The sequence below is a fragment of the Myodes glareolus genome, chromosome 24 (genome assembly GCF_982192425.1).
Source record: "Myodes glareolus chromosome 24, mMyoGla1.1, whole genome shotgun sequence".
NCBI lineage: Eukaryota > Metazoa > Chordata > Mammalia > Rodentia > Cricetidae > Myodes > Myodes glareolus.
Window position 1 is genome coordinate 22068894 of NC_142049.1, and position 21819 is coordinate 22090712.

Below are 21819 nucleotides of genomic sequence, written 5' to 3' on the forward strand. Positions count from 1 at the left end.
TTGAGTTTCCAACAGGTGGCCTGACCCCACCTCTGTCACACTTCTCTCCTTATTCCATGTTGTTAGTTCACGAATATCTTCTTTTCAAAACCAAGGTCAAAATGATCTGAGTGAACTTTACATGGGAATCCAGGGCAGAAAGAGAGATAACTGTGGCTGTCACCTTGAGAGTGAGCATAAAGCTCTCCCTGGAAGGCTGGAGTCATGGATGGGCACAAAGATCTGGCATTAGAAACGTGAGGTTTGTAAAAGCATTTTTCCGTCGGCACCAATGTCCAGCAACAGGGAATTAGTTAATTCAAGATGGTCTGCAATCCTGCTGGGGACCGTGCCTCCCTTTTAAGTTCTGGAAAGAAGAATATGTCTAGACTTAGAAAGGACCTGTGGCATGTGGAAGGGACAAAGGTGGCCCACTCTCCAAGAGATTCAGATGTTTACAAAGTATGAATAAATATGGAAAAATATTGGGAAGATGAACATCAAAATGGTACCAGATAGCTTTAAGTCATAAGATTTTATAATTTTCTAAATTGAAACTTTTGACTATTTATACAGATATATTACTTTTATACATATATATATATATATATATCAGTCCTATATATTTTATTTATATCAGTCCTCTATAACTGATAAAGGAAACACCCCAAGAGTTTCTCCCTCCATCGCCTGTGGTAATAATCGTCCCCATCATCATTCCCGTCCCCTGTGTCGCAGGTCTCAGGATCCTCCACCTGATCAGTGTGTGTTGGTGTAAGGGGTGGGGGGAAGGGATATAAATGGCTTCCTCATCTCATTTCTGTTTCATGGGAAATAGAAAGATAGAGCTGTGGAGATGCCCCAGATGAAAAACATGAATCCATCGTTCAAATGAAAACACGTGGGTGTTTCTGGGAAACTGTGCTAGCTTGAAAACTGCCACCACCATAGATACAGTGACGCCGATTTGTGTGTGTGTGTGTGTGTGTGTGTGTGCCATTGGACATGGAGCCAAATGTGTTATCACAGCTCCTGCCCTCAGTGGTCAAGTAGCTGGAGCAATAGATGGACATGAAATACCAATAAGCTAGCAGTCCTTCTGGAAAGTGTCAGAACTACCCCACAGATGGTGATGACATTTCCCGAGCACCCAGGCCATACCAAGACAGGTGACCACAGCCCTGCCCTTGAGAGTTTCTCCACATCAGGGCTCAAAAGAAAGTGGATGTTTTACCCTCATCTGTAGAGTTTCTGTAGGGGCCACCGCATCTCTAAACCGTGTTAAAGAGTCTGCCCACGATCTGGAACACCAGGGCTAGGGAGATGTCTTGGTCAAAAGACTTGCCTCACGAAAATGAGAACCCATGTTCTGATCCCCTGAGCCCATGGATAAAGCTAGGTACCATGGTACATGCCAATAATCCTAACAATAGTGACTCAGGAAATAGAGACAGGTGGATCCCTGGAAACACCAGGCTAGCACCTAGCCCGGCAGGTCTCAACCTGTGGATCGTGACCTCTTTAGGGCTGAACAACTCTTTCACAGGGGTCACATATCAGATATCCGGCATAATGGATATTTATATTATGATTCATAACAGTGTCAAAATTACAGTTCTGAAGTAGAAACAAATATGATTTTATGATCAGGGGTCACCACATGAAGAACTGTAGTAAAGGCCGTAGCATTAGGAAGGTTGAAAACCACTGGCCTAGCCTATGGGGAAGAGTCCCAGGGTAACGAGAAGCCCCATCTCAGACAAAATGTGGACATGTGGACAGTGCCTGAGGACCAGCACCAAGGATACGTAGATAGATGGGTATACCAACAAAGATAGGTAGATGGATGGGTATGCCAACAAGAGTAGGTAAATAGATGGGCATACCAACAAGGGTAGGTAAATAGATGGGCATACCAACAAGGGTAGGTAGATACATGGGTATACCTACAAGGATAGGTAAATACATGGGCATACCATCAAGGATACATAGACAGATGGGCATACCAACAATCTAGAATGCCTCCTTTGGGAAAGTGGTAGAACCATTCCACGATAGTTACACCCGCTGACATTTCCTTAGCACTTCTGTTATTCTGAGCTTCCAGGCCATAGCCAGATGCATACACACATATATGCAAAAACAGTATCCTTCGTAATAATTTTGATAGCCCCAAAATTTTAAAAGAATAAGACATTTCTGAAAATTATAGAATAACTAAAGACAAAACTGAAAACCAACTTATCTTAAGGTGATGCGCTCACCGCTCTGAAGTCAGCGCAATCTGTCTGTCTGCCTCGGGGAAAGCCGGCACCATCGGGAACAGGGACGTTTCCATTTCTGTGACTGTAAGCCAGAACAAGAGATAACTTTATTGTTACGGCCCATTACACACATGCATATGCATAGATATAGCTGAGACAAAAATTTCGTGGGAAAACGTGTGTAACACATTCCCATATTCTCTATTCCACACCATGCTTTATGAAAATTTGGTCATGACCCAGCATATTGATTCTATTGCCCATTATGGGTCACAAATCAGTTTGGAAAACCCCTGCGCTTAGAGGATATGACACTGTCTCATCGTTTAATTAAAAGCGGCTTAGCAAGAAAGTCTTGGCATCTGGCCTAATTCCATCTCCTCCAGAACCCTATAAGATTAATGGCCATTATTGTTAATGCGAGGCCAATGAATAAATCAGATCCTATGACACCACCAGCCTTCTTGGTGCCCCATGTAGGTAATGGGAATACGATGGGGACACTGAAGTTGAGTGTGGCGAGATCTGTGATGGAGTCTGCGCCGGGACAACAGTGACTTGGGGAAGGGCCACCTGTGTCCTGAGCGGAGAATAAATAAGATTGTGACGATATACAGGAAGAGGAAAGAGTGCTTTTAGACAGGGGGGCCTACAGGGGTAAAGCATCCAGGATCCTGAGATCTTGGTGTGGGAAGTGGGGTGGGACAGGGATGGCGTAACCCAGGGCTGGTGAAGGCAATAAGCTAGGAACTTCATGAGAAAGGTCTCCTGTCGCTTGGGTGGCTTTGAGCTTTTTCTCTAGGACAAATAGATGCTGCTGACAGATAGATAGGTAGGTAGATAGATAGATAGATAGATAGATAGATAGATAGATAGATAGATAGATAGATAGGCAGGCAGGCTTTACTTAGGCAGGGACAAGAGTCACTGTGTACCTCAGAAAGGAATTCTGTCCCATTCCCTAATAAGGTATGGTCAAGTTAGAGTGGAGAGAGGGTTTTGTGTTGAGATACTGGATTAAAAGTTAATGGGGAAGGATCTTCACGACTTGGTCTCCGAATTGAAGTTCAGTTGGCTTTCCATCTCTGCAAGTTTCGAATAGACAAATTCAGCACACCAAAAGAACAACAGAGTGTCCATACTGAGCATGCCCATACGGGCTTTTCAGTCACCACTCCTTAAACAATAGTATAAGCTTTCTAATATAGTATTTACATTGTAGTGTGTATTTTGGACAATCCAGGAACAGTGTAAAGTATGCAGGAAGATGGGTTGGAGATACCAGTGTTTGAGATAGGCAGATGACCCAAGAGGCAGGTAAGGAGAGGCATGGCTGTCTTGGGGTGATAACAGAAATGTTCTTTATCTCATCCTATTTTGAGCACTTGAACGATGACTTGTGTGGACTGCTTGATTCAACCTTTATTGGTTTTCATTAATGTGGCATCATGTGACTAGTGGCTGTCATACTCAACAGGGGTCTATAGGGGCAAGAATACATCAGGGCAGAAGGAAGTAGGTTGGCATGGAAGACCGCACTGGGCTATGGACAGGATAGAAGAGACTTGCAGGATCCAGAAGTGAAGGTAACATCAGTGAGTGATTTTAGTCACCAACACAGAAGAGCGGGCAGGCAGAGCAGGGACCTCAGTGGCATTGTGGGCTGAGAACTTCCCTAGTAGCCCTAGGGCAGAAATAAGATGGCAGGTGGTGGTATCAGTGGTAGATGAGGTGCAAGGAGAGCAAAGCAAGAAAAGTAAAGATGCTAAGTTCCAAGACTATAGCTCAACCGTTAGAATACCTGCCTAGCATGCTAGAAGATCTGGCTTTGATCTCCAGCACCATATAAAGTCAGGCTTGATGATATAGTCCCAGAAAGAGGAAGGCAGGGATAGGAAGATCAGAAGTTCAAGGTCACATAGGGCTACATAGCAGGCCTGGGCTACATGAGACCTTCTTTTAAAAAAAAAAAAAAACTGAGGCAAGTGGCCAAAGTGAAGCTAACATGATTCCTGGCCTGGATAAAGAAGAGGTAAAATAGGAGGCCACAGAAAGGGGCAAAGGGATAAAGGAGTCGTAAGAACTTGATGGAATGGGAATATAGGAACTGTGGCCCAAGCGGCTGCATCTGCTTTAATATTTCAGGTGGTACAGTGCCAAGACATAACAGAACCCGAGACATGACTGACCTGACAGAAACAGGGCGAGCTGCCTCAACATTGAGAGCCAGTAAAAGGCCAGAGTGTGGGAACACATGTCCAGGTCATGTCATCAAGGCCAGTGGCTGCAGTGGAGCAGCAGGCCACACAACTGGAGAAGGGTCGTTTAATCAGAATGACCTGGATGCTCCCTCAGCAGAATTCCTGGTGCGGTAGATCTCTCCTCCTCCCTCCTATGACAAATGCACTACTGATCACCGCTCTTCTGTCTGGGTTATAGGCCAGCCATTTGCTCCTGGGGTCTGATCCTGGGACTGGGAGGTGTTGTTCAGTGGTAGAGTGCTTACTTGCAAGTGGAAAGCCACGGGTTTGACTCCCCGGCCCTGCTAAAGCAAAAAGTAAATTGCCCCTGAGGTCAACTCCTTACCATGGATGTCACATCAACTCAAATCCCTAGAAACAAACATGCCCCGTGATCTGTGTCTAAGGCTCTGGGTGCCACAAAGAATGTAAGGAGCCAGAGATACCATCCTGCCTTTAGGATCCTAGAAGCAGGGGTGGGATAGGTAGGGGTAAAGCAGGAAGGCTTCCTGTGAGCAGAGTTAAAGAACACGTTGAATTTCAAGGGGAAAGACTGCACTTAGCTGTAGGGCAGAGGGGGGTCTCAGACAGGAGCGTGGACACACACTCAGTGGTATGATTAGGGGAGATCAGCCTGGCAGCAAGCCTGGCAGAATGCAGGACAGTTCATCAAAGGCATTACGGTGTGGCTGTGGAGAAGATGGCATAGTTGGTAAAGTACTTGTAGCAGAAACATGAGAACCTGAGTTAGGAATCCCCAGAACCCATATAAAAAGCTATAATTCCAATTCTGGGGAGGTAGGGATAGGAGGATCGCGAGCCAGCCAGCCCAAACAACTAGATAGACTCCAAATTCAGTGAGAGACCTTGTCTCAAAAAAAGGTAAAAAAAAAAAACAACAATTAATGAAGCACACACACACATGTATATGCATATCAAAGTGAAAATACATTGATCAAAGTGAAAATCTATTGATCAAGACTAGAGTAGGAAGCCTAGAAGGCAGAAAGCAATGACCGCCATGATGTGGAGACAGTGTCTGTTAAACCACCTCCCCATATCTATAACCTGCTAAGTAGATTTGAGCGAAGAAAAAACAGAGAGCAAGATGAAGTTGAGGTTTAGGTTCGAGTCCTGTGATACTGGGAAGCCATGAATGGACCAACAGAACAGATGCAACCAACCAGAGGTCTCAAAGGTATTGAGTAGAACAGGCTGGATTCACCATGAAATCTCCACCCACCAACCACCATGCATAGTTCGACAGAGCTAAGCGGCTAGACAGACAGCACCGGAAGGTCCTTTGTATGCATCTGCACATGCGTGTTTATTCCTGGGCATCCTGGCCTTGGGTCTTAGGTCTTGTCTTTGAATCATGCATGACTCAGGGGAGGCATTTCTTAGAAACCTGATGCAGATCTTTGTGGGTTTGTTGAGCTCCGGCTCTGGGCATAGCCTAGAATAGAGGAGGGTGCACAGGCAAGAAGAAGCACACACATCAGCTCATGCATTATTAGAGAAGGGAAACACAGTGCTCTCGAGGGATCCATGTGGGCAGGAGCAGGAGTCCGGGTAGGAAGTGGGCCAATGAGGCTTTTAGTTTATGGGGAAACCCTAGAATTTACGGCTCCGGCTCATAGTGGGATTGCTATTCCCACTATGTGTCCAGATAGCAGGGCAGGCTTTACCCCTGCCCTCAGTTCCTCTTTAATTCATAAATAGATTTTGGACACCAGCTTCACAGCAGGCTGCAGCATGTGCTGTCCACATACGCAGAGTCTGCTTCTCTTACCTGGCCAAGAGGGATATCGCTTTGACCACTGAGCCCTCTACAGCCAGGCAGAGCTCACTGTCACTCCTGTCTAGGTGGGCTTTGGCAGACTACCTAAGCCCTGGAACTTTTCATCAGTAGCTGCTGAGTTCTCAGAATTCAGAAAAGTGAGTGGCAGGTGTCCCTGGAAAGCAGCAGCTGCTGGTGTCAGTAGTCCGCTCCCTCCCTCTCGCGGCACTGCTGAAGGAGAGGAATGCGTCAGTCTTTTCAGGAGAATGCACCTTTCAACATTCCCCTCTAGCTGCAGCCGCCGCTAACAGTAAATTGCTCTGGGTTGAATGGAATCCGAGGTGAATTCGAGTCTTGGCAGGTAAGCTGAAGAGGAACCCGTTATCTTTCTATAAATGTAAATGGCGCAGCTGTTTTTGGCCTCCGTTTTTGTCCTGTAAAGGAGCGTGGATTTATTTTTCTTACAAAAGCCTTTCAATTCACTCTTTAAGTTGAGACCAAAGTATGTGAATAGGCCTTGCCTTTTCAGCCATGAGACGGAATAAAAGAGTCAAGATATAGGGCCTTGAGGGTTAACCTCTGTTAATAGATTTCAGAAAAGCGGAGACTGTCTCCTTAAGCAGCATAGAGGGTTTTGCTCATACATGGTATGTGTATATGTGTTGTATGTGCACATATGTATAGTATGTGTATATATGTGTATACATATGTGAGCTAGAATATAAGGAAGATTTAATTCTAATATTTTTTGAAACAGCAAGTAGCATTGAGCTTGTCATATATTCTGCCAACATATGGTGACACCCTATTGAGGCAGGTTTCACACTCTAGTTTCTGCCCAGGAGACACAAAGGGGAGGGAGATGTTTCTAACAAAATACTCCATTATCACCCCTGCCTCCCACTCCTTTCATAATAGGGGTGTATCACAGTGAAGACACTCAAATGAGAAGAGACACTGATGTATACCTGGCCTCCCTTCTTCTAAAATAGACTCCCTCTTAAGGCGTTGACAGGGGCTTGTGGCCCGCCTGGTTCCGCAGTCATTTAGTCCCAAAGAAAACACACAGAGGTCTATATTAATTATAAACTAATTGCCTAGTAGCTTAGGCTTCTTATTAACTCTTTCTTACATCTTATATTAGCCTATTCTTGTCTGTGTTAGTCATGTGACTTGGTACCATTTTCGGTGAGGCAGTCACATCTTGCTTGCTCTGTGTCTGGCTCCCTCTGTGTGTGGGTGATGACTACAGACTAAATCTTTCCTTTTCCCATAATTCTTGTTGCCACGCCTCTACTTCCTGCCTGGCTACTGGCCAGTCAGCATTTTATTAAAAATAATACAAGTGATAGGATAAAAGACCATTGTCCCACAGCTTTAAGGGGTGAGGGGTAACCCACAATCTCTTGGCTTGAAAGGTTTCCTGTACATATTTGTTACTATGGAAATGGGTTTTTAAAGAGAGTGGGTGGTCAGCAGCCAAAGGGACTGAGAACAAAAGCCTAAAAATAGGGTAAGAACCCGATTAGTAAGCATTCTCTACCCATATTTTCTCAATTAAAAAAATTAACTCTACAATAAAGTATAATTTGGGGGCTGGGAAGATGGTTCAGTTCTTGAAGCACTTGAGGACCTAAGTTTTGATCCCCAGTTCCTATGTGAATGGCTGGCCTGGTGGTATTTACCTGTAACCCCTGTACGCTTGGGGGACAGAGATAGGATGCTGTCTGGAACTCACTGACAAGCAAGTCAGTCGGTGACTTTCAGGAACAGTGAGAAACTCTGTCTCAAAAATAAAATGGAACGGAATTGAGGAAGACTCTTAACACTGACTCTGTTCTCCGTGTCCTCCTGCCCTTACACAGCCATGTACACAGACACATGAAATACACTCCTACATCAAGAAAGTACACACTTGTACCCATTTTATAGAGAGACTGAGATTCAGTGAAGTTGTGGAACTTGCCCAAAGTCCCCTGGTTCCCAAGTGACAGAGACGGAATAGAATTTCCTCCTTCACCAGGAGGACCTCCAGATGTGAGCACCCTGACTGAGGGGAAAAAAGGCAGCAAGGACAACTGATGACAAAGTGTCTCTTCCTGCTGACAAGTGTCTGCCGGTGCCGCCAGAGGCATTCTGCCAGATACTGGGGATTCGTGTTTACAAATCAGGCTCCCAGTTTCTCTGTGCATTAACAAGCCCAGAGGAGGGAGAACTCTACAATTGGCAAGGATCGGAATGCCTGTGTCTTTCTCTCTCTTCCCACATCAAAACAGGGCTTCCAGGAGCTTAGCAGAAGGTAAATAAATAACCTGTTCTCTGTAACGCTGGAAATCCCAGAGAAAAGGTCTAAAAGCTTCTCAAATTAATGAACTTTGAATTAGAAGAAAAGCAAATGACTAGGTTTGTGCTCTTGGCCTCTTTCCCTTTACCATAAGAGAGGTTATGAGTTATGAAAGGAATTATGGTGAGTGGAGCTGCAGTCTCTCCAGTGCTTAGCTCACTGGTTACCAATGGTATAGAAAACGCCCACTGGTCTCAGTGTGGGCCAGCATCTTCTGAGGACACCTTGTTTTGATTTTCTTTAAATATATATATATATATATATATATATATATATATATATATATATATATATATATGCACACACACACACACACACACACAAAGAGAGAGAGAGAGAGAGAGAGAGAGAGAGAGAGGAATGGCTGAGTGAAAATTTGCACCAAGGGGCTAGGAATCTGATAAGTAGCCTCTCAGTGGAGTTCCAGAATAGCAAAGACTTCCAGAGGAAAGGGATGCTTCAGCTCGACACTGTGTTGTCTCCCCAAGCCTGGAACTCAGAGCCTGCCCTTTGGAAGAGAATTACAAGTCAATAAAGGGGAGGAGTTTAAAGTAGCAGAAAAGAAAACAAATGCTTTATGTAGAAATACAAAAGAAATCTCACAAAGGTTATTCTTATTTTACTAAGCCTAGCATTTATTCGGAAATCCTCCCACCTTAAGTCCCTGTAGAAGATGAATGAGTTAGCAAAAGTTCTGGCCATGTGAATGGGTCAGGCCCCTTGCAAAATCACTTGTGCCCTAGAAGGTGATATTGGCTCCATCTTTTACAGAGACACTGAGAGGGCAAGTGACAAGGCTTAGAGATTCCAGCTCCTTAAGTCAGGGCTCTGCCATCTCTGCCACCAACGTGCTCTAAGATCTTGAGTACAGCATAGAAAACTTGAATGGACACTGAGCTTTCAAGCTACTTGAAGGCTCTTTCTACTTCTTTCAGGGGCATCATCATTTGCTAGAGGAATCGGGCAATAGAATAAAACTGATACCTTCAGAGCACAAAGCACCCATAATCTATTAAAGACAAGTGAATATTATAAATAAACATGGAGATGCGGGATCATGAAGGAGGTGCACAATGAGTTTGAGCTTAAACAAGTACTAACAAATGGCTCCCTTATACTCCAGACATTCTGTGATAGGCTAAAAATATATCCTGATTTTCCAAATGTACCTATGTGTTCAAGAATCCATGCATTATGGAGTAAAAAAAATCTAGATTTTAGCTCCTCCCTGTGGCAGACTTTTTCAACAGGATGTCCCCTGAGCAGGGTGACCCTCCGTATTAGCTTTTCACCGCTGGGTGACTAGTAGCTAGGGCAAAGGCTAGCGACCTCAAGATTGGTCACAAGGAGCAGAACAAGCATTTGGCATCTAATCACAAAATGAAACCGCAGAAACAGAAAAGGTGAATGGATTTACGCCGTCCCACTGTGCCCTAGAATAGGTCAAATCAGTGCCATTTAGCCACAGATCCATCCACATGTGCATCAGTTGCCATGGAAATCCCTCCGTGTTGGGGTGGGGAGAACATGCTCCAGCCCAGTTAGTGGGGAAGACATGAGCTCCTAAGCAGCCTCGGTGCCACAGGGAATGAAGCAGACATGTTTCCACTCTGCAGGACCGAAGTCTGCACCAAGAACAGAGAACAGCTTGTAGGGGATTCTGAGCTTCCTTACAATATTTATTAAATCAAGCTCAAGCTGCTGGAGGAGTTTAATGGGGATTCCAATAGAATCCATCATGTGGGGTTTCCTCTCTGGGGTAACAAGCAGCAGACTTAGGAGAAGGGCCAAGACTCCAAGACTTAGAAGGCGGCTCTGCCAACCTCTCAGTTCCGAAGTGGGTAAGATAGAACCCAGCAATCCGTTCAGGACCATCTTAAAGCAGGGAGGTAAGGGAGGTGCTGAAGCTTCCATGCAGCTCTCCCATAGATATGCACCCCCCCCCCCTCAGTATGGTGGTGCTGTATCATCTAGACATCTGAAAGACTTCTTTCCACTGTGGGTTGACGAAACAGTTCTCTGAACCCCTAAGCCATGTGCTTGGTTTTGGAGAATATGTCTATTTTTCTGGACAGAGGATCTGCGTGTAATCAAATCCTCAGGTAGACTTTAGTGAAAAGTGAAATTTTATGTCCAGGACTGACCCTGGAAGGAACACTCCAGGACTGGCACACCAGTCCTACCATCTCAGGATTGTCTGCATCTAATTGCAGCCATCCTGTGTTACAACTGAGGTCTGTCACCGAAGGTCGCTGGTCCTGTAGTCTAGCCTCAGGGAGTGCTAGAAATCCTGAACAATGGATTTGTATTAGTAACTTGTTAACTTATTCATTTTTTTTCCCCAACCTTTAAATAAGGCTCCTCAAAACAGACCAGAATAACCTAGGATTTTTTTTTTCAGTGCTGAGGATCAAACCTCAGGCTTGCCATGCAAGCAGGATCAGATTCTCACATTAAAACAAACAGAAAAGGATTGTAATCCCAATGCTGGGGAAGCAGCAGGAATGGTTGCATCTCTGGAGGTCCCTGAGCAGCCAGGATAACTAAACTGGCAAGTTCCAAGAAAATCGGAAACCCTGTCTCAGAAAACAAAGTAGACAAATCCAGTTGAACAACACTGAATGCTAAACTCTGATTTGCGCACGCACACTCACGTGCACAGACACACACGCACACACACACACACACACACACACACACACACACAGAGAGAGAGAGAGAGAGAGAGAGAGAGAGAGAGAGAGAGAGAGAGAGAGAACGCAAATGGAGCCCAGGATGGCAGTAAGGACCCAAGTACTTGGAATTAGCTACACTGAATGCTGAAACAGGAGGATCACATGAGCCCTTGAGTTTAAGTCCAACCTATACAATGTAGCAAGACCCCATTTTTTTAAAAAAGAAACGAACATGTAATGATGAAGCTGTATCGTAAACATAAACACCAGGATTTTGATGGCTGCGGGTGGCCTAAGTCAGGTCAAATGGCATTGGACTGAAGGGTTGAGAACAGACAAATAAATCAGCAGATTGCCCTGGACCTGAGTTAAGCATGGGGACAGTTTTCATCTCATCAAGCATTTACGGTGATTGCTGTGGGAATCTGGTATCAGTTCCACATAAAAAGAATTCACACCAGTTTAGTAACTAGACCAACACTAATCACGAGTATGTTTATCACATGTCCCATTTTACACTATAACTGTGTCTATTTATGTGCTCACACGGTATGACGTATCCACATTCTTCTTCTGGTCGCTGGTCCCTCCACTGGGCATTCACACAGCCGTGCAAACCCCACGCAACAGGGCAGTGAGCAGAGCCACACATCTCCTTGAGATTCCCTCTGGGAGGTTGACAAACACTAAGGCTCCGGGAAAGACATTTTCCTATCCCAGAATAATGACAGCTGTCACTTACGATGTTTACAGTTACCAGGCACAACACACACCATCCCAAATGCTTTTCATGTATTAGGTTAGCCAGCCTCGGGCATCGAGAGCTCAATGATTTCGCCTGGATAACGAAGGCTGAACTAGGATATGTGTTCCAGTGGTTTGAACCACTGCACGGTGGAGCCTAGCAATCCAGCGTATTCTCCGAACAGTCTTATAAACAAATGCCCAGCCAGGGATGGAAGATCCCTTCTTGGCCGTGAACTATCCAACTGAGCCAAAAATCTGAACTGGTCTCTTCCTTCTGACAGGTTTCATCCCCCCACCTCTCATCTTCGGGGCTGGTATCGACTCCACCTGTCTGTTCTGGAGCACCTTCTGTGGGGAGCAAGGCGCCTGCGTCCTCTATGACAACGTGGTCTACAGATACCTGTACGTCAGCATCGCCATTGCGCTCAAGTCCTTTGCCTTCCTCCTCTACACCACCACGTGGCAGTGCCTGCGGAAAAACTATAAACGCTACATCAAAAACCACGAGGGCGGGCTGAGCACCAGTGAGTTCTTTGCCTCTACTCTGACCCTAGACAATCTGGGGAGGGACCCTGTGCCCGCGCACCAGACACATAGGACAAAGTTTATCTATAACCTGGAAGACCATGAGTGGTGTGAAAACATGGAATCCGTCTTATAGTGACTACGGGAGGAGGGCTGAACTCTGTGAAAAAAGGGTCATTTTTTTCTTAATAAAAAAGAGAGAAAAAAAAAGGATTTTAAAGACAGACAGACAGACAGACAGACACACACACACACACACACACACACACACAAAGACTTTTGTCTTATTCAAAAATTCAGAGTCAGTCAGGATTCAGAATAAAGAGAGGATGGGATGGCCCTGGAGGACACACACACTGCTGGGCTCTGCTTGGAAGGTACCTCATGGTTTTTCACGATGCCAACAGCTACAAGCAACAGGCACTGCCAAATTCAGGGAACCCTTGTGGCCAGCTTGGAGGATGGACGTTTCTGGATATGCACACACGTGCAAAACTTTAAAGGCATTTAAAAAAAAAATGAGTCTACTAAAATCACAAGTTCAAGTTGGAAACATGGCCAGAATAAGCACTAGTGACACCCTCTCCCTCCGTCAGGGTGGGGGGTGTGCAGGTTGGAGGGGTGGAAGCCCCCCACTCCTCTCTCCAACTGTCGCAATATGGGTCACTGTGTAGACCACTCACCCAGTCTGCGTGTGGTTCGAGTTCCCAGAGTTCTCTGAGAGATGCTGATGGGCCATCCGGACTGGAGTCTGTGGTTGGCACCTCTCACCAGCTCCATTTCCATATCAAGACTGAGGGCCCAAGGGGGAGCTGGGTGTGTGTGGGGGGGTATGTCCCTCCCCATCACCTAGCACCTCCTCCCGACTAGCCCCACAGTGTGACCTCAGGAAGCTGTGGGCCTCACCTGGCTATGACTGACCCGCTCAGAGCCTGTGAGCCCCAACATAGCCCAAGTCATTTGCTTACATTTGCCAAACATTTTACCATTTTTTTCAAAAACAACAAAAAAAAATTACAAAGCGTACGAATTTCCAACTGTTGTATGTATAATCCTCTGATACTATTTTTAACTACTTCTTGAGTCTGTGTTAACCCTTCAGTCACTAACAAAGCTTTCACTTTTCTCCTTTTTTTAATGCACCAAAAATATAAAGTGATTCAAGGGATGCAATTAATCCACTGTCATTTTTATCCTCATTCTGATACCGTGCAGAAAAATGCACAGCGTGTTCTAAGAAAAAGATACTCCAGAAAGAGTGTAAATGCAGCTTTAAAAGATGCACATTTGAGATCCTGGGATAACGTGACAAGCTGCAAATCTGCCTTCTGGCTTTGTTCCCCATGGTGATGTCACTGTCATGGGAAGCACTTTCATATTCATGCTTCATGTTGCAACAGGCCTTCCTTTTAGCCTGTGAAGGAGACTCGCTCAGACGTGGGTTTGTGTGGATGGGAACCTTGCTCCTGGAGACAGGAGAGAGAGGAAGTGTGGTCTCTGTTGAGTGGGCTGTGGTATCTGTGATCATAAAGCCACAAGTGCAGAAGTGATCACGTGTTCAGTGCATGAAAATGACAGTGCCAGGTCCCAGGTCAATCCTGAACTCGGTGTGTGAAAAGCGGCTGAACCTCAGAGACCTGCACGGTCATTTGGGATAGGAGTCCTGTAGGGGAATCTCTTGCACCAGCATGTTCAAGACAGTATGGCCACTGTCTTCAGGGACTGGGTCAGAAGGGGGCACATACATGCATAGCAAAGGGCCTAGTCAGATCACCCTTCATGCCTTTTTGTTGACCTGTGTTGTAGACAAACCCTGGAATAGACCACGAAGGATGCTTGGTTTTATTTTTCACCGTCAACAGCCATTTACAGTTCTCCTGAAGCAATGAAAGAATAAATGCCAGAAGAGTAGAGACGGGGATGTGCCAGATTTTTTTTTAACAGACCGTGTAAATGGGGAGATCTGGATGATAGCTCCAAGTTGGAGGAGGCATCAAACCAAGATAACCTAGAGAAGGCTGCCTCCTTCAGGGTGCATCTAAAACAGATTAGCATTAGCCTAGCCTTGTTCATGAACACAGGCAGGGTGTTCATCGAGTCTATAACTAGGAAAGGGGGAATGGTTCTCCAATCAGTTCATGAAGTGAGTTCTGTCGCTCTGAAGGCTTTTGGTCACATTCCAAACAGGTTTCTGTTCTGTCTTGTTTTGAAAATGAATGGCTACTAGGTTAACTGGCCTCTCTCTGCTGCTGTGAACCTCTCCAAACTGAGGCCCTGGGATGTACACTTTGTTTCATGAGATTGATTTGCTTTTTGAAAAAAAAATATAATTTTTAAGCTCTTTGTATCTTGGATTTCTTTTTTTCCCTAAAATGTCCTCAAAGACAACAAAGGAACCCAACTCCAGGGCCCATGTTTATCAACAGTTATTTATAAATTTAAAATCTCCCTGTGGCAAAATGATTTCAATGAATATTGTGCTATCTTTAAATTTTTCAATTTTGCTCATGTATGACAGAAGAGAACATTCAATCGACTTTTAATTTTCCTTTTGATTATATAAAAAAACACAAACCACTGTGCATCCAAGGCTAGATCCAGCCCCTTGGTTGTCTGGTTTTGAGTGGCATTCTGCATGAGAACTGTCCTGCTAAGATCTCCCTTGAACATACAGAAAGCAAACCTTAGGGGAACAGAGAAGATCTAAAAAACGAAATCGGAGTTCTGTCTTCTGAGGTCGTCCTTCCACCCTCTTAGTTGAATCCACACAAGGATGGATGAAAAGGTCTCTGCGGTGGCTTCTGACAGATCTCTATGTCTCTTCCATGTAAGACCACGCAGGTTTTAGGCTCGGTACCTGTGTTGCTTCCCATGTGTAGGAAACCTGCTTTTCTTCCATTAGCTGAGGTTGTGTGCTGTCAGGGACACCTATGTCTCTGTTACTCACTCCCCACCTCCACAAGGAGGGCCATGATGCTCTGATACCCTGGGGATAATAACAAAGCCACAGAATGGCCAGACTCTTCTCACAGCAAATAAAGAGCAAGAGGGTCCTTTGGGACGGACCCCTAAGGATCTCACTGTTAGTGTTTAACAGCAGAATAATTAAAAAAAATAAAAGCCAAGAGCCCCCCCCCCCCCAGGAACGATTGGACAGTTCAGGAAGGCAGCGTGACTAACAGTCATTTCCTTTTCTCTACCTCACAGTGGGATAGCTGCTCTGGGGGTGACTTTTAAGTAGGGTTGTGTGTGGTATCTTATCCATTTAGATCCCCAGATCTAGTGATGCCCTGGAGTTTCTCCTCACACTGTGAAAAACCTTGTAGGCCTGACATAACCCACAGGAATGTCCTACACAAGGACACCCACCCGACCAATAGTCACTGCCCCGAGGATTTTCTGAGTTTATAATTGGGATATGGTGGTCAGTCCCTCCTCTCTAGTAGCTTCCGGGGAGGCTTTTCTGAAGGAACCCAGAAAGTGTAAGTATGCATGCAAACTCACAGACAAATGCTCTGGAGGAAACACAGTTGTTGGTTACCAGTCTGCCCATCTGACTTTCTTACCATCTGCTGCTTCTGGTCCAGGGGAAGAGTGGTTCTCTCATCGCCCCCCCCCCCCCCGCAGCTTGTCAACCATGGGGTGTGTCATAAGATCTACATGACAGTTTTTAAAGCATTTCTTAGCATGTGGAAATCAACTATCTGATCACAGAGAGAGACAAGGATGGAATAAGCAAGCTACCGTTGCTGTTTATTGGAGTCTTGCTCTGTTTTTGCTGTGTGTTTGGTTTGGTTGTGATGAGCAGGGAGACCCAGGTGAGCGGCTTTCTCCCCCCCTCCCCCCTGACAGTCTAACAGATGGAAAGTATTTTCTGGCCATTACTGTTCTGGTCTGGTTATTTTGACGGATGGGCCAGCCAGCTCTCTGTCCAGGAGTCAGGGGCAGTACCAAAAAGTAGAGCCTGGAAAGTTCCTCTGGGTTTTCCCTCAACACAATTAACCTTCACCTTTAAGTTAAGAATCCAGGTTAAATACATAAGAGCTACCACGTTTTTCAAGAGAGAATGGTTGTGAAATATATTCTGGTTTAGGAAATTTATTTGGGATCCAACCATAGCCTTTTTCCTTCTGCTTTCTCTTTTCATTCACGATGTCCTGCCTCACCCAATCCACACCAAACTCTTCCTCTCTGACTCAAAACCCACTTTCATAGGGCAGCTGACCCAAAGTGACAGGCTGTGGGTCCCAGCTCCTCTAGAGTATTATTGCCACTCAAGAGCCAGGCTGGCAGTCCAAAGTTGTTGCTTGCAGGCCTTTGTTAGGGACCACTTCTTTGTGGAACCCCTGGAACCCCTTACTCTACATTTCCTCCCTTGTTCTACACCCTCTAAGGAACCTCAGCTACTCCTGAGCCATGGCAGGATCAACATGACCTGGCAAACCTACACTGGGAAATTCAGTCAAGCAAAGATGATCCCATACCTCAGGAGTGTTTGCCTGCCTTGGAGATGAAGACAGGAGCTTACACTTATCAGAGGCCATCTATGCTAGCATACTTTTTCTTTAAGGGTTTGTTTTTCTCAAGGATGTGGTGTTTGAACGTGATGTATTCATTCTTTTATCTAAAGTAAAAATATTGGACTGTGTGCCATCCTATAGGCTAGGCGCATGGCTCCTCTCCTCCGAGAGCTCATAGCTCAGTAAGCTGGACAGATTTTTAACACAAACAAAAGAACATTCCGAGCCAGGTTCTGTCTGCATGTGAGAAATGACTCAGAGCCCACTCATGCTGATAGCAAGTTTTGATTGATAGCTGTAGTAATCAAAGAGGAGAGAGAAAGAGAAGAAGGGATCCTGGAGACTAAATAACAGTGGGTGTCTCCCGGGTGCCTACTAAACAGATGAAGGAAAAAGTCACTCCTATCACCATACACAGAGTCACCAAAGCAAGGACAACACATTACTCTTGTTCAGGACTGTCTAGTAAAATCCTTCAAACCTTTTAGGCCAGCAAACTGTCAAAACTATTTACCCTGTGTTGTCACCCCAGATCAACTCAGAACAATAAGTGAAACAATGCCCAAGCTGTGTACCAATAAAGTTTTATTTACAAAAACAATTAATAGCTGAAAGGAAGGTCATGGTGTGCTGAGGCAGCACTAAATGTCTTGGAGACACCATCCGTTCTGCATAAGTAGGGCGCATCTGGCACCTAAATATTGGCCATAACATTGACTGTGTCGTTTCTCCAAAGGGTCCTAGAGTAGGTGAACATCAACACTAATGTCCCTGGCCACAGCAATCTAATTCAAGCATCTCACTTGTTTCCAACGAGGAAGAAAGTTCCCCTTTGTTGTCCAACTTTGGAGTTTTAGGCAACCTTATTTTTCTCCTGGGTACAGTTGAGAATTTGAACTACAGAACCTACCGTCCCTTCCAGCCTGACACTTAGCATTTCAACTAGACTGACCCAACTTTTTCCCCTTAAATGATGGATACGTACACATGAGGGAGAAATACAAGAAACAGGGAAAGAGGAGTGGATCCAGATACTGAATGGGTCTTCAAGCCCTTTCCCTCCTCTCCCTCCTCAGCACCAACATAAAACATTGGCACTTCAGAGCTAATCAATCTGTCAGGGAGAATAATTGGTAAGCACCAGTCATAGCTAATAGTAACAGTCTCTAACATTTATCGGGTACTTACTCTGAACTAGCTGCTGGGCTGAACTGATTACATGCATTAACACGTTTCATCTTAACACTAACCCTGCGAGGCAGGAACTATCGCTAGTTTTAGTTTACAGGGGACGAAAATGAGACTTGGAAGCACGCAGAATTGGCTCACGGTCATGAGAAAAGCCAAAATTCAAACCCAAGCATGAGTCCAAAGTGCCTGTTGGCAACCATGATGAATGTTCCCTCCCTACCAAGGTAGATATAAGGGAGCCTCATTCATTCCTTGCCTCCAGGAAACACCTAATCTCAAAGTCTCTGACTTCAATGAACTAGGCCTCCCACTCTTATATGCCCCGTGGTATAATAAGCAGGACACCATGGCAGCTGTATTCTGGAGAGAGTGTCTACTCTCCTTCTTTTAGCTATGGATGTTCCTTATCCCAGTGGTCCATGCAGACAAGGTGTTCCACCCAAGATGAGCAGGTGAAGGGAAACAAGGAATGCATTCTGAAATGAATCAAGAGTCCTGGAGGTTATTCTCAGTACCAGGCAGGAGCTCCCAACCCCTGCCTCCTACCAGATACGGTCACATCCTTCTCGTACGCTCAGCCCTGACTCAGGGGCTCCAGGCATGTTAAACGTACTCTGTGTCTTACTCTTTCCAGACTGCTGGCTTTGAAGAGCCGAGCACCTAGACATTTCCATTTTTATAATAACTGCTCAAGTCGACAATCAGGGCTTGATAATAATCATACATTTTGAATATTTTTCCATAAGGTAGAAGTGATTATTATTTTTGCTATGAGCAAATGGAATAATGCAGCCAATTTTAGGGCAATGCGACATTCTGTAGGTTGAAATTTTTTGCTGTCCCCTCACTGTTTTTCTTAAGTTCATGCTAATCAAATAAAAGGTGGCTCTCGTGGAGGCAAATTTGGCAAGAATGTTTGATTTATGATCTGAGGCCATAAAATGAGGTAGAACCGTGCAATGCAGGGAGCGCGTTAGAGGAACACAACTAAAGCACAGGTTGAGCTTAAATCCAGACCAAAAAGGGAGAAGAGCTTGGGGGCTCTTGTTTATTGAACCTACCAGTTGCATGCCACATCCAAGAATGCAGAATCCCAGCAGAATCCCAGTTGACCCCAGCAGCCCACTTGGGGTATCCCTGACAGGTAAGTCATTTTCCCCCTCTCTACAGATCAGACAAGGAGGGCCAAGAAAACTCAAGTTTCCCAAGGTCACCAGCTAGTTTGGTCATTGGGAGTCAGTACCAGGTCTTCCTAATTGCTGAACTAGGGCCCTTTCTAGTCCAGCACACAACCACCGAAGTGGGAACATGGAAGTCAACAGAACATCCTTCCACAAGGAGGAGGGATGGCGAGGGGACAGGGTGCTGATACAAGACTGTCCTGCTCCCACTGGGAGTTGATAGTTTGCCAGAGAAATGAGCCAAGAGTTAGAAGTAAGATCTCTGCGAAAGGTCGCCTGCTAACCCAGGATCGTAAAATGAGAAAGCCGATTTTGCTCTAACAAGTAGAGACCTTGTTAGAAGAAGAGACAAAAGTCTGCCTTCTTCCACCTTAGCCACGCCAAATGCTTCCCAGCCTGTTGTGCTGAGTAAGAAGCAGTGCCCGCTCTCACTCCTGCCCTGCCCCAAAGAGCAGTGCCAACCCATACGTGCATTTCCTCCCTCCCATTCCTCCACAGAGGGCTGTGGAGTTGGCATGCTTTTGGAAAAATAGTCATGTGGGGAGTTCTTCTCCAGTGAGCTTTCCCAAGACTGTAAGAACATGGGCTTCTTTCTCGATGGGCCAAGTCTCAGCTTTGAAATGCTGAGTGCAGACTGGTGTCACCTTTTAAACTAACAGGTCAACATAGAAAGAGAACAGATCAATGGCCAGGGGTTTCTATGGTCTCCGTTTACCAAAAAAAGTCACCTGTCACCATGAATGATTCCTGCATGGCTTGCAGATTGCCACAGGGATGAGATAAATTGTTAATAGCTTTCACATACAGTCACAGCATCACTTACAGGGGCGTAACATTTCCTCAGACCTGGCCGCAGTGAGGCGATTGCATCACTTGACACACAGGGACTGTCTGGATGAATGGACAATGAACTGGTCTCCGGTGCTTCAGGAGAAAGCATGACTGTGGTTCAAGAGGTTCTCCCTGGCACTCAGCCTGCTCTTTAATAAAGACATAGAATGACCCTTGGAGTCCAAGTAACACTTGGACACAAGATCAATTACTGGTGACTTACGTACAAGAAAAAGGTCAGGCTTGGGGTACATCTGCTCACTCCCACAATGAGTATTGATATGAGAGGACACATATATATGCTTTGAGAGACTTTGAGAGATGGAGCCTGCATAGATGCTCTTGGACTTGGAGAGAAAGCTAGCCCGTTACCGCCGTTCCTTCCTGCACATTCCTCTCACTGGAAAGCCGTGACGCTATGATGTAAGTCTAATAGAAAGTAGGAAATGCAGAAAAGATCCATCTCTTTTTCCTCTTGGCTCTTCTTTCCTCCTTCCCCTTTAGGCACAGAGTACCAAGATATTGAGACTGAGAAAACCTGCCCTGAGTCACCCTCAGAAGACTCCTTCGTGCGAAGCTGAGGGCTGCCCTCGCTGATGGCAGAGCCTACCATTGCCGCCGCCGCCGCCACCACTACCGCTCACAGACCTCAAGGCCTGACATAGCGCTGCCCTGCCCGGGAACCCAAGGGGTCCCATGTGGATGATCCAGTGTCTGGTCCTTTGAGGCTTCAAGCACAGGCCCGTGACAAGGACTAAGGAGGTGTCATGTGCTCAGGAGGCCACCAGAGTGGGCATCATTCCTAAGAAGCAAGGTTGACCTGACGTGCAAATTTCCTTTGGCCTGTCTCTCTTCCAGCTTCTGAAGGATGGCTTTCTGACCTGCTTTAGAAACTTCCCCCTTTGGGGGATACTTCTCTGATGGAACACTCTTAACTCTTAACAGTTCCAAAGAAACCACCAGAGACCGGACTTTAACAGAAGGGTGTAAAAATCCAGGTTCCCAGAAGAGGAGAGGAAGAAAAGCACACACTTAATAGATTCTGAGCGTGATAGTCTGTATTTTTGGTGTTTTTTTTTTTGCAGCTTATATTTTCCAGATGAGCAATTTAGAGATACATGATATAAAGTATACTGTACATTTGCTGAAAATTATATTAAAAGCACTATTTTAATTCTTCCTCTGTCTCATGCTGTAAACTCTGTTATCTTTTCCTGTGTCTCTGAGTAGAGCTAGCCTAACAGAGTTCTGATTCTAACTGTGTGTAGTTTCTATTTCTGGGCTTTGATACGGGCCCAAAAGCACAGGTTTTGGAGTCAAAATGGACCCAAATCCAGATCCTCTCCCCGCCACCCCCAGCACTTGCTAACGATATGATGCCAGTCAAGAGATCTGACATGATACAGCTCCAGTGTCATCTGCAAAGTAGAAACATTGCTGATGGCTTTAAGACAGCTGCATTGGCATGTATGTGAAGATGCATGTGAAGGACCCAAACTCAGGGCTATGAGCAAATATGTCTATTGTTTGCTGCTTCGACAA

The 21819-nt window shown here is 45.4% G+C and overlaps 1 protein-coding gene across 2 annotated transcripts in view; it reads left to right on the top strand.

Moving 5' to 3' along the window:
* Slco3a1 (solute carrier organic anion transporter family member 3A1) overlaps positions 1 to 21456 on the top strand; it is a 289583-nt gene extending 268127 nt beyond the window's left edge. Inside the window, exons 10-11 of one of the 2 annotated variants that reach the window (XM_087901516.1) lie at positions 12311 to 12553; positions 20782 to 21456. In XM_087901516.1, coding sequence (XP_087757642.1) covers positions 12311 to 12553; positions 20782 to 20858 — 320 coding nt within the window. In that variant the 3' untranslated portion in view covers positions 20859 to 21456. Of the gene's footprint in view, positions 1 to 12310; positions 14902 to 20781 lie in introns of those variants that run through there. The other variant, XM_087901517.1, reaches the window with a different exon arrangement.
* Positions 21457 to 21819: the final 363 nt, after the last annotated feature.